This window comes from Varanus komodoensis, unplaced genomic scaffold (assembly GCF_004798865.1).
Source record: "Varanus komodoensis strain SLA01 unplaced genomic scaffold, ASM479886v1 scaffold6_4, whole genome shotgun sequence".
Lineage (NCBI taxonomy): Eukaryota > Metazoa > Chordata > Lepidosauria > Squamata > Varanidae > Varanus > Varanus komodoensis.
In genome coordinates this window covers 21,382,894-21,395,423 of record NW_025336347.1, presented here as the reverse complement: position 1 = coordinate 21,395,423, position 12,530 = coordinate 21,382,894, and the positions used below count along the sequence as shown (strand labels likewise).

The 12,530-nt window shown below is 47.8% G+C and overlaps 1 protein-coding gene across 8 annotated transcripts in view; it reads left to right on the top strand.

Moving 5' to 3' along the window:
- LOC123034500 (E3 ubiquitin-protein ligase TRIM39-like) overlaps positions 1–11,233 on the top strand; it is a 25,029-nt gene extending 13,796 nt beyond the window's left edge. For all 8 annotated transcript variants that reach the window (XM_044451882.1, XM_044451884.1, XM_044451883.1 and 5 more), the window contains 4 exons: positions 1,687–1,917; positions 4,001–4,023; positions 5,750–5,865; positions 7,360–11,233. In XM_044451882.1, the coding sequence (XP_044307817.1) occupies positions 1,687–1,917; positions 4,001–4,023; positions 5,750–5,865; positions 7,360–7,907 (918 nt within the window). In that variant the 3' untranslated portion in view covers positions 7,908–11,233. The remainder of the gene's footprint in view (positions 1–1,686; positions 1,918–4,000; positions 4,024–5,749; positions 5,866–7,359) is intronic.
- Positions 11,234–12,530: the final 1,297 nt, after the last annotated feature.

The following is a 12,530-nucleotide window of genomic DNA, read 5'->3' as shown; positions in this document are numbered from 1 at the left end:
TGGTACTGAATCTGCCTTGGTCGCCCTGTACGATGACCTGTGCAGGGAGAGAGACAGGGGGAGTGCGTCCCTGTTGGTTCTTCTGGACCTCTTGGCGGCTTTCGATACCATTGACCATGGTATCCTTCTGGATAGGCTAGCGGGATTGGGGGTCGGAGGCACTGCTTTGCAGTGGTTCTGCTCCTATCTCAATGGCCGGTTCCAGAAGGTGATGCTGGGGGACTATGGCTCTGCGCCATGGCAGCTATGCCATGGAGTTCCGCAGGGGTCCATTTTGTCACTCTTGCTATTTAACATATACATGAAACCACTGGGGGAGCTCATCAGGAGGTGTGGGCTGTGGAATCATCAGGACGCTGATGATACCCAGCTCTACCTCTCGTTTTCTACCAATCCAGGTGAAGCAGTGGCTGTACTGAACTGGTGCATGGCCAAGGTAATGGGCTGGATGAGGGCCAATAAACTGAAGCTCAATCCAGACAAGACAGAGGTCCTGTTGGTTGGCAGATCAGGCTTCAGGGAAGGGGACCTGAACCTAGTCCTGAATGGGGTTGCACTCCCTCTTAGGGACAAGGTCCGCAGCTTGGGAGTGCTCCTCGACCCAGAGCTTTCACTGGAAACTCAGGTGACAGCAGTGGCGAGGAGCGCTTTCTTTCAGCTTTGGCTGATCCATCAGCTGCGCCCCTACCTGGAGAACGAATGCGTAGTGACGGTGACACACGCATTGATGACTTCCTGACTTCTGTAACATGCTCTACATGGGGCTGCCCTTGAAAACGGTCTGGATACTTCAATCGGTTCAAAATAGAGCTGCTAGGCTGCTGATGGGGACTGGACATTATGTTCACATGACTCCAGTTCTCCGTCAGCTTCACTGGCTCTCCATTGAAGTCCGGGCCCAATTCAAGTTGTTGGTTATGACCTATAAAGCCCTAAATGGCTTGGGTCCTGGTTACCTGAAGGAGCGCTTACATACATATATGCCCACCCGCCCCCTTGAGATCAGTGGGAGAGGCCCTTCTCCGGGAGCCCTCCGTGAAGGAAATTAGGAGGGTGGGTACTCGGGGGAGGGCTTTCTCTGCGGTGGCGCCCAATCTATGGAATTTGCTCCCCAGACAGGTCTGCCTGGCACTGTCGTTATTTGTTTTTCGGCGCCAGGCGAAGACCTTTTTATTCAAATGTTATTTTAATTGTTAATACTATTTATTTATTTTATTCTTTGGCCAGGGCGACTTAAATTATACTGTTTTATATTGTGTTTGTTTATTTATGATTGTGAGCCGCCCCGAGGCTTCGGCGAATGGGGCGGCATAGAAGTTCTCTAAATAAATAATAAATAAAATAAATAAATAATGCAGTGAGCTTCACATCTAAAAACATAGGAACAGCCATGTTGGGTCCAACAAAGGGTCCACTTAGTCCAGCATTGTGTTCTCACGGTGGTTAACGAGCTGCCCACAGGATTTCACTAGCAGGATATTAGTACAACAGCGCCCTCCCACCCTTGCTGCATAACTGGTATACACAGGTAGAGATTCGAACCCTTGTCCTCCTGATTCATGTCCCAGTTCTCTCAAACTGCAAGAACACAGTTATGTGTATTTGAATGATCTACTCAGAACCTGCTACTAATGAATTGGATGTGAGCCCCAGGCTTATCCAAAGCTTTCTCCCATTTCTCTACAGCGGAAGGTCGAGGATCGCCGCCAGCTCATCATCAGTGAGTTTGAGGAGTTGCACTTGTTTCTGGCAGAGGAGCAAGAAGTGCTGATGCGGCGCCTGGAGAATGAGGAGAAGGAGATCCTGCAGAAGTTGAAGGACAATGTGGCTGAGCTCTCTGAGCAACGAGTCGCCCTCAACAGCCTCACCATAGAGATTGAGGAGAAATGCCTGCAGTCGGGCATGGAGATGCTCAAGGTGTGTGGCTTTGTGTGGCTCACCCAAGGGGAGCTCATACTGCTGGAATGACCCCTATTGTCCACGGCTTCCTTGAGGCCTATTAATTTTCTTGGGTAACTGTGATGGAACTCGATCAGAAGTGCTCCCAAAAATCATTTGCTTCGTCCCATTCCTTGGAAGTCTGATGTGCTTGGCCTGGTGTCATTGGGTAATGATGTGGGAAAGGGAAGGGGGCACTTGGGGTGTCAGGTATGCTTTGGGTTCCATTGAAAAGAGCCCGGGATGAAGAGCAAGTGTGGGGTAGCGATTTGAGTGCTTGACCGGCCCTCAGAAGGTTCAGGTTCTTGTCTGCACTTAGCTGTGAAGCGCATTGGGTGACTTCAGGCCAGTCACTGACTTTAAGCCTGGCCTTCTGGTACTTTTATGTATAGGGCAGAGTATTAAAGTTTTAAATGAAGGAAGGACGGTTGTGAGGATAGAAGGGAGAAGAGGATCATGCAAGTTCCTTTGAGTTCCTTGCAACCACAAAGCCAGAAGATAAAAAATAATAGACAGTCATTGACCACATAACTTGGAGGGCTCAGGGCAGGAATAGCAACTTTGGATTTCTGAGGGATCAGGTATCTGATTTCTAAGAAATCGAGTGATTAGGAGACTTGGAAATTTCCAGTCTGTTACAGGAAAAGGCCTTCTGAAATCCATAACATTGATTACTGTGGAATCTGTAAAGTAGGAGAACTGGTTTACAGCCTGCAGTCCCAAATGCTGTTCTCCTGCTGGTCCCAATCCAGCAATCTGGGCTTCTCCAGATGATGATGTCTCCTTCCCCAGCCTCTTCCCTCAATTCCCAGTCATTTGGTAGTTTCCCAGTGTTTGCCCATCTTTTTTCCATTTTAAGTTATTGCATCATCCTTCCTAAGGCTTTGTCTGGCAATAACTACTTGAAGCTAAAATATGCTAGCTTTTTTGGCCCTGCCCCTTTGCTTTTGTCCTTGTTCTTCTGTGGCCTTGGTCCAATCTACAGCCAGAATGTCGCCTCTAGGGATGTCTCCAAAATCCTCAGAAAGAGAGAGATTCAGGCCCTTTGGTTTACAGCACAATCATGGCCATTCCACAGAGGGTTTGAACTACTTTTGAACTTCTTCCTGGCTTTCCAAGAGAATCCTAGCTTTCATTTTAGCCAACGAATTTCCATGTCTTGTGTTTGTGGATCTGTTATGGTGCATACTGGGTATCTCAGGACAAGTCTATTCACCCTGAAGGGTTTCTGGGTTGTTAGAGTGAGAGAGCCTTATGTATGCCACCTCGAGTTTCTTAGAGGAAAGGTGGAATAGATATGTTCTGCAGCTAAGAATAACCACAGCTAAGGAAACTGAAGCAAATTTAGCTTTTACTCTGGCATGAGAGGAGGTTTAGAGAGAAGAGAAAATGATTTTTTTTTTAAATCACAGATCCTGGTTGCAGAATGTGGGAGGCTTTTAGTGTATGATTGTAAAACATCTTAATAATGAGTGATTTAAAATGTGCTATTTAGCCTTATGCAGATGCTCAGAACTCTTAGCCAGGTCACTGTCAACCCATGTTGCTCTCCACATGCATCCATCCCCACCTGATGTTTGCTTAAGCGTGTATGGGCTGTGAGCCTACTTGCTTATGTCCATGGATATGATCAGTATCCATCTCACAGATGGGAGGCAGGTGCATCGAGCTCTGTCTCTGCAGGCTCCTGCACAGAGAGTGGGATGGGCACAGCACCGAGGGAAACGACAGTCTGATGTGATCCTGAGAACACCCCCATCCCTACTCATCTGTGACACTTGAACAGCTATTTTTGGATGCTGCAGCTGCATGGTGGTGGATGATTTTTTTCCTTTTTGCACAAAATGCAAAAAAGATACAAGTATGTATCTTGTAGCAAATTTGTGGAGTTTTAACTGTTGCATGTGCTTTTCAGGTAATGGATAGTGTTCTGTCGCTTTAGTTAAGGATAGTGCAGCAGGTTCTCCTTCATTACTCTTGTCCAGGAGGGCATTTTTTAATCATTGGGTGGGTCCCTATGTCACCAAATTAATCTTAACCAATTTTACTTGTTCTTATGCAGGATGTGAAGACCACTCTTGAAAGGTAAGGACCAAATTCCTCTTTGGCCACCTCAGTAGTCTAGCTTCTGGTTATTCTGGCTCTGTGGGGCAGGTCTTGCCAGCAGCCGGCTGGGACATCATTGGTCATTACTGGCTTTAAGTTTACAAAGAGTGGCAGCCTTGGATCGCCTCCTAACTCTGTGCCTGCATTCACACAGTTCTTTGTGTTTTAACCCCGTTGGTTTATATGTGTGAAGCAGTGGCATACTCTGTCCTCATGGGCACGTAGCTTTATTATCCTGTTGCAGCTTAGACTTCACAGAGGACCGAAATACCAGCTATGGGCTACCCAAGCAGTTCCAGCCCTGAGCTGAAATATAAACCCAGGACTCTGCTTACAGGATTCCTGCATCAGTGAAGCTTGGCAAACAATCTAGAGTGGTGTATAGCTCTGTGTCAAGCAGCTTCTTTGCATACTGGAGGTCCTGGGACCTTCCTCAACATTTCTGCTTAAACACTTCTGATAGAAGGTGATGGGAAAGACAGACTCTGCCTGAATCCCTGGAAAGTTGCTGCTGTCCAGAGTAGATAATACTGGGATAGCTCATCTGACTGTTGTAAGGCAGCTTCCTGTTACCTATGCAACTGAGCTTACATTTGGAAAAGAAAGTTAGGATGAGCTGAGTTGGGCAACTGGGATGACTTAAAAGACCAAAGGGGATTGTGTATGTGGGCCTAAAAGAATTTCTGCTGGTTCAGACAAAGGTTTATCTAGTCTGGAATTGTACTGTCTAGTCTGGTTATATATTTTTAATCTGCCTAATTACAATTTTTTTGGTGGATTACAGAAGCGAAATGATAAAATACAAAAACCCAAACAGCACAGGAATCAAACATTTTTTAAAACTTAAAAAAAAAAACCCCTTAAAGGCTTGGGAAAAAAGGAAGGGCTTTGCCCAGCACCTGAAAGAAAACAATGTAGGTGCCGGGTGAGTCTTCATGGGGAGTGCATTCCTTGAATGGGGTGCCACAACTGAGAAGGCCCTCTCTCTTCTAGCCAGTCACTTAATTTTCTTTGGCGAGGGCACCAGAAGAGGTTTGAGCAGGTACATACAGGAGACGTTCCTTTAGATGCCTCTGGGAAGACCACAGTCAGCTTGTTCCCAGCATGTGCTGAAGTGAACTGATTCTGAAGATGGAGGTTCCATTCAGTTTAGTAGCAACTCCCAGATGTATTCTCTATGAAATCAGCTATTAAAAATATTTAGGTGTGTGGCAGAGAGCTATGTGGAGCTCTGGAAGATTCCACTCTTCCTCACCAAATATCTGCAACTTTGATCATACTTAGGGTTGGATCATACGATCCCACAAATGGAATTCTGCTTATGGAAAGGATGGTCAGGGCACCCACTACCTGCAATGAGGCAGCAATTTCCACTGGTTCACCTTTCCTTCTGCAGCCTTCTGTGCACCCAGAAAATCTGTTCCAGAGGTTTGGGGGGACCCATCAGAATGTGGGGAACTGCAAGTTGGGGGAGGAGGGATCAGTGAAAATCCCCCTTCCCACGTGCCGTCAGTGGGAGCTTTAATCAAATAAGAGGTCCTTTGGTTCATGGAAGGAACCCTTCCACCATCTATTTGTGAATCAGACCATTGCATGTCAAGTATTTGAGGTCTGGGCTCTTGTTGGCTTTCAAATGGAAGCTGATGGGGGACTTGCGGATGCATGACAAGACTTGACCCAGCCTGCTATAATCCCTTCCTTGTAGGTGCGAAAAGGCCCAGGCCCAGGAGCTGACCCAGGTCTCCATTGAGCTGGAGAAGAATTTCTGCAATTTCCCCAGGCAGTACTTTGTTCTGCGTAAAATAATAAAGAGGCTAACAGGTGTGTGAATGCGATATTACCTGGAGACATTTTTCCTTATGGGGAGGCTTCTGAGGGAGACACTCTTCTCTCCTTCTCACAGGTCGGGCTGTTTGTCCTCAGTGTCAATGGAAAAGCACTGGCGAAGGGCAGAAAGTGGGAAATGAGGATGGGGTATCTGCCCTTAGCAGTGCAGTCCTCTCAGTTTTAAGCATTGAACTGAAAGTGCTCAGTGGCTTCCATCTTATCAACACTTCCCAACTGCAGAAAGGGGAAATGATTTAACCCTTCCCTGCTTCCAGAGTATGTATTGCAGGTGTGCAAATTTCCCCTTCATTTACTTCCAAGCCATTATATTTGCATATATGCCCATATTTAAAAGAGAAATCTGTTTGGTAATAGTATTAACAGCAGTAGTAATTACTCTGAAAAGTAGTTAGCTAAAGGAAGGGGGAGTTGATATCTGCCCTTTGTAGAACAGCTGGAGGCTTGGAAGTGTTGAATAGACGGCAGGCACTGAAAACTCTCAGTTCAACAATTAAAAGTATGGACATTACCTTGCTAAAGGGAAGATAACTGTTGTCCCGCCTTGTGGTGCACTTTCTGTTGTTTCTCCCTCTTTTATAGTTCCTAAGAATTATGGTTCTCTCTGTTGCACCAGATGTTCATAAGGTCTACTATATCTAGGTAGTTCTTCAAACCAGGCATTCAGTCAGTCCTAATTTGACTCAGAAGCTTCTAGCATTTGCCTAGAAGCACTTATATGCAGGGTCCCTGTCCAGACATCTCTGGTGTGCACAACTTCTGTTTCAACACTTGATTGGTTATCATGTTTCACCCTGTTTTCATGGCCTATTTCCTCCCCTTCTGCATTTGAGCAATCAGAAGGTTTTCCATCTTAATCCCCAAGGGACAATTCAACCTGGAAGGTATGTTCCTTACCTCCTGGCAGCTTTCCTCCAGGTCCAGTTTAAAAGCAGCTCTGCCTCCCTTTTACATTATACACAAGCAGTCTGGTTCCATGTTAATTCAAGGGGATCCCATCCCTCTTGCACAGGCCTAGCTTGTCCCAAAATGTTCCCCAGTGCCTAACAAATCTGGAGAACTAACAGAGCGGCAGAGGATGCTCAGAATCCCTTCCCATCACAGTCTTAGAAACATAGAAACAGAGCAAGTCAGAAGGGACCTCCCAGGCCATCTAGTCTGACCCCCGGGCCATCTAGTCTTGACTGGAGAAGTTCGTGTGTGATGGCTTCTTCTTTTTGCATGTGTTCTGCCACCACTAAGAAGTTGGCTCCCACTGCAAAGAACAGGATTTCACAGCTTTAAAAGGCACTTCTGTACTCGAGGGAGGGAAGTGCAAATACTAGCATGTGGATAACCAAAGCCTAGGAAAGGGAGGGGTATGTTCAGTGGATACCTTCTGACTTGGCTGGCCCACAGTGAGCCATATGAGGAGTGGAGGGGATACAGCGATGATGATTAAAACAGAGCACCCTCTCTCTTTCCTTGCAGGAGATTTGACCCTTGACCCTGAGACAGCCCACCCCAACCTTGTGCTTTCTGAGGACCGCAAAAGTGTCAAGTTTGTGGAGCAGCGCTTGCGAGACCTGCCCGACAGCCCAAGACGCTTCACCATCTACCCATGTGTCTTGGCTACGGAGGGCTTCACCTCAGGCCGCCACTACTGGGAGGTGGAAGTAGGCGAAAAGACCCACTGGGCCCTGGGGGTTTGCAATGACTCGGTCAGCCGTAAAGGGGAGACCACCTCCCTGCCTGAGACTGGCTATTGGCGGGTGAGGCTGTTCAATGGGGACAAGTACGCAGCCACAACGACCCCCTTCACCCCACTCAATGTTGCCACCAAGCCCAAGCGAGTGGGAGTCTTCCTGGACTACGAGGCTGGCAAGCTCTCCTTCTACAATGTGACGGACCGTTCCCACATCTACACTTTTACCGACACTTTCACTGAGAAGCTTTGGCCCTTTTTCTACCCGGGGATCCGTGCCGGCCGGAAGAATGCTGCTCCCCTAATCATTCGGCCTCCCACGGACTGGGAGTGACAAAATGACTAAGCTCTCCCATTAGGATCAGTCCTCAGATGTGAAGAGGGAGTTTTAATAACTTGGCTTCTCAAGAGAGGCGGGAGGAGAAAGCCTGGAACAGTAACCTGGGGTCCAAGCATAACATCATGCCCAGTCCAGAAAAATATTCCCCAGGAGGAAAAGTGCTGAGGCTTTGAGCAGACAGCATGTTCCACGGTGGGCTTCACGTTTTCTTCAAGGAATGTCACCGTAGGGGAGGAAAGGAGAAGTTCTCATTAGCGCTTGGAAGGAGCTTCGGAGCAGGCCAAGTTTCACCGGGGCCAGTGAAGAAATCCGTTCCTTCTGTGATCCTAGCCCTTTGATGTGTAGGGGGGATGCCATCGGAGACGACATCACTTTAACCTCGCTGGGTTGTTTGGCGAAAAGCCATACTATTTGCATGAGCTGTGGGCAGAGCGAGTCAGAAGCATGCGTGAGTGTGAGGGCGGCAGCTCCGTGTGCCATTGAGCATGGCAGGGGGATGCTGTGGAGGCCGTGGAGGGAAGCGACCCCTGTGTGAAGGGGTTTGGGTGGATCATTCATTCTTGCATGCACAGACCATGGAAACACCTTGTTCCAATCCCCTGCAGCTTGTTCTTTGCTGGCAGCCAGGGGGTGTGTAGGCAGCCGCCCTGTCCCACCTTGATAGGGTGCTGTCGTGCACAGATATGAGGAGAGAAAGGAAACCAGGCCCAGATTTTTTCCTCTGAGGGACCTCAGTGCCCCTTGAAGGGAGGCCACTGCTGTGGGCCGCACAGTCACCTGAGGTTTCGATACCTGCTGGTGGATCTTGGTTGCAAAGATGAGTCTTGAAACAGAGCTTTGGATTCAGCCCTACAGGGGATTGCTGCCTCATCCTGCTTTTAAGGCCGGAATTCGGGCATCCGTGGTCGTACCAGAAGGGTCAGTGCATGCTACCTCCAGCTCATAGCGGGCAAGCCACTTTTTGTTTTGCGCATGGCAGTTCCTGTCTGTGAGCCACCTGGCCCCAGACCACCGTCACGGCATCCTGCGAGCATCACCTGAACAGGATGTGCTGGGAGTTTTTTGCATGTGGACACTGCAGCAAATGCCACTTGGCCTTCCTCTGCAGGAAGCCACAGCAAGCCAGAGAAGCCGCCACAGTGTGCTGCACATTCCAGTGCAGTGGCCTCAGGTGAGGTTTGAATGTCTTCCAGTAGTTCACATCAGTCAAGAAAAAAGCCCCTTTCCTGCCCGTTTCATGCAGGCGCTCGCTGCAGTGGGCTGTTGGCAGGTAGGTGAGAAGATGCTTTTCATGTAACCTCCCCACCATTTTGGTGCTTGTTAGGGGGGCTGCAGCTAAATGAGTATAAATGAATAAATATAGTTGCCCATTCAGAGTGCAGAGAAATCTGGCTATTTAATGTTACAGCATCATCATGCCACCCATGCAATCCCTGCTTGGCTGGTATTGCCTTAGAAGAAACCCATTTTGTTTCGGGTTTTCAAAGGGGGAAATGGAGCTGGAGCTGCAGACCAATGAAAGAAGCAGCTGTGATCATATGGCCAAAAACGGGAACTGGAGGGGTGTGTGTGAGTGAGTGAGTGACATCCATGATACGTCATGACTGACTTAAGCCATAGCATCTGTGGGCTCCAAACCTTCTAAATACTCAACTCCTGACCAGGGGGTACAATGTTGGGTGAGCCTGGCCAGCATGGGATACGCAAGGGCTAAGCAACCCTGCTATAATCCTAGAACAGGCCTCTGTAGCTTGTTTACCCGCACACAGGCGTTAAGCGATGGGACAGCATATAAAAACTCCAAATAAATAAACCCCACCAGCCCGGTGTACCAGACGTAGCAAGCAGGGGCTGCACCTGCAGGATGGCATCCCCAGGTGTTTCAATTAATAGTCCTGATTTAATTAAGCCAACATGAGCTTTGTCATGTGAAGAGCCCCTATGCTTGTATGTACCTCTTTCTCCTGCCCCCTTGCCCGTAAAGGTCCATCCGAAATTTTAGTGCAATCACATCCTAGGAGATACTGTTGGACCTAGCTGAGAGGCCAGTGCTATGTCCCATTTAGTTAAGAAAGCAGTAAATGAAGCAGAAGAGAAACACATGGAAGAAAAGCAGAGCGGTTTTAACCGGTTTTAAACTGATTCCAGAGGAATCCCATTATTTCATGAGGCGACTAAGGGCACAGTTTTACTGTATGCATCCTCAGTGCTTGTAACACTCAAAAATCAGAGGCTTGCAAGCATCCAGTGCAGAGTGGGAGAAGCAGCAGAGGCCATTTCACCCTCCCCACATCTCGACTCTGCATTTCAGCTGCTGAGGTGCTTCGGGGAGGGAGGGAAGGCAGCCCCAGTGGCCCCAGAATACCACCTTCAACCCTCTCCAAGACTGAATTCCTCACCTCAGAGTGGCAACTTGCCTTTGTTTGCTCTGCACAATCTGCAGGAAGCTTGAAGCACCGTCTCTGACTTCAGATCTGACAGGGATCTGGATTATCCTGTGGCTGCCCAGATGATGTCCAGGGCTGCAGGATCATTCCTTAAGCAAGTACTTCAAAAACTGCATGGGAACCCGGCTAGTTAATACAAGGGTTGTTTTAGGAATTACCACAGCACTAAACTTTTGACTGCTTCCCAAATGCAGTGCTGTCTTAAATTTTTTTAACGATTTTCAAATTTTAAGATACGTGAGAAAAACAGGCAAGATTTGTGTGCAATAAGAGGAGATTTTGTGTTTGGCTAATCCCCAGACTTAACTAATTGGAGTGGGAGAGAGCAGTTGGAGGCCTGCTTCAGTAGCTGAAGCACGGTTGGGTGTCTAAAATGTATGTGAGGAGCATGCACTTGGGAGTAGAGTGCCTGCAGCAGACCAGGATTCAGATGCCTTTTCAGCTGGATTCCTGCTGAAGGCCCTTTCAGCCTCTCCAGGACACTGGGCCATGCTGGCTGGGTGCAGTGGAGCCACAAGGGAGGCAGGTGGGGAATGCTGCTCTGGCTTCCAGGTTGGTTAGGGTAAGCAAGCCCCTCCCAGGAATGCCCTGGTGAGCCTCATTTAAGTTTTGCTGGCCAACAGGGAAAGGAGGATCAACAGGTCTGTTAGACTGCTCTTACATGATAATGTCCCGCAGTTGCACAGTTGGCTTTGTATACAGGTGTGTGCGTGTGCGTGTGTGTCTATACAGCTGAGGACACTTTGGTTTGGGTACGTCAAGCCCTGAAATATGAGTTGGCTGGGAATTCTTTGGCAACCCACAGCTTTAGTGCAAGATACTTGTGTTATGGCTTTTTAAGTTAATAAAATCTCCTGTTTTGATTGACAACAAGGTGTTTGTTTTCTTCACCACAAATCTGACAAGGAGAAAGGTGGGCTTATCCAGCTTAGAAATGGAAAGAGTCAGGGTTACTGGGGTGTGTTGGCATGGGTGCTACTTGCCAAGATTGGTTTCGCACGAGTAAGATAGAAAACTCCCTGTCATATTTAATCTCAGGAACAAATGAGGGAGTGAAATAAAAGGAAGCTGAAATATAGAGAGGATCAGGTGCTTGTAAGAAATCATGGTGATTGTTTCTAAATACTGGACAATCCCAATTAAGACATCTTAGACAGGGGTAACCCCTTGCAAGGATTAAACTCTGACAAATCAAATGTAAATTTACAATAAAGTAGACCAAGAAGGTAAAGGCATAGGGATAAAGTATGCTTAACATACATCAGAAGCTGGAAACTAACGTAGAAAGGGATTGGTAAAGACAATGGTGTAGATGAGAAGCATCAAGCCAAGGTAGGAAAACTTAAGTGGAATTAAATCCTCTTGAGCTGGGCTAACATTGCTGCTGGGCAGAGTGAGGCAGCCACCTGAAACTGCAGGCTCTGGCAGAGGCATGGCACAAGTCCATAACTGTTTCTCCTGAGTCCCATGGCCTTTCTCCCTATGTTGGAGGATAGATCTGAGTGCACCATACAGTCTGAGCTGGGCCTCATAACTAGCTTGCTTCAGGTGCTATGGAGGTCACATTACCCATGCTGAAGGAAGATTGAGATGCCCATCCCATCTGCTGCACGTGGTATATGGATCTATCATCTGGCTCCTAGCCTCAGCCATAGACCTCCTTGGACCTGCCCTGTACGCAGCTGTGGCTGCATCTAGGGATGCTGGGGCTTTGTGCCCTCCTTGTGGAACAGCTAAAGCATCCATGGCAGCTAGAAGAGGGAAGCCCTGGAAATTTAAAAAATGGCACAAAGCAATGTACTGGGGACCACATATATCTGCCTGAATGTTTTGAAAGAGTGTGCATTTGCAGACAACACTGAAGAATGTCAGTTCTGTGATAACCAGCTTGCTGGCTCATATCACCTGCTGAAATTTGCTGAAATGGAGTGACTTGCTTATGGAACTAAAGAAATGTCTTGATTAGCCAAAGGAAAGACTGTATCTTTCCACTAATCCTGCTCCTCACACAGGCACTGCAAAGTATCAGGCAGTCCTCTTGTTAGCCTCGTTCTGGCCACAGGAATGATTGTTCTCTGAATTCCTATTCCTGGCACATCAAAGCCCATGGGTTTCCCCTCAGAAAGCAGCCCTCCTATCGCAGAGCCCAATTCTTCACCCAGATCTGGGA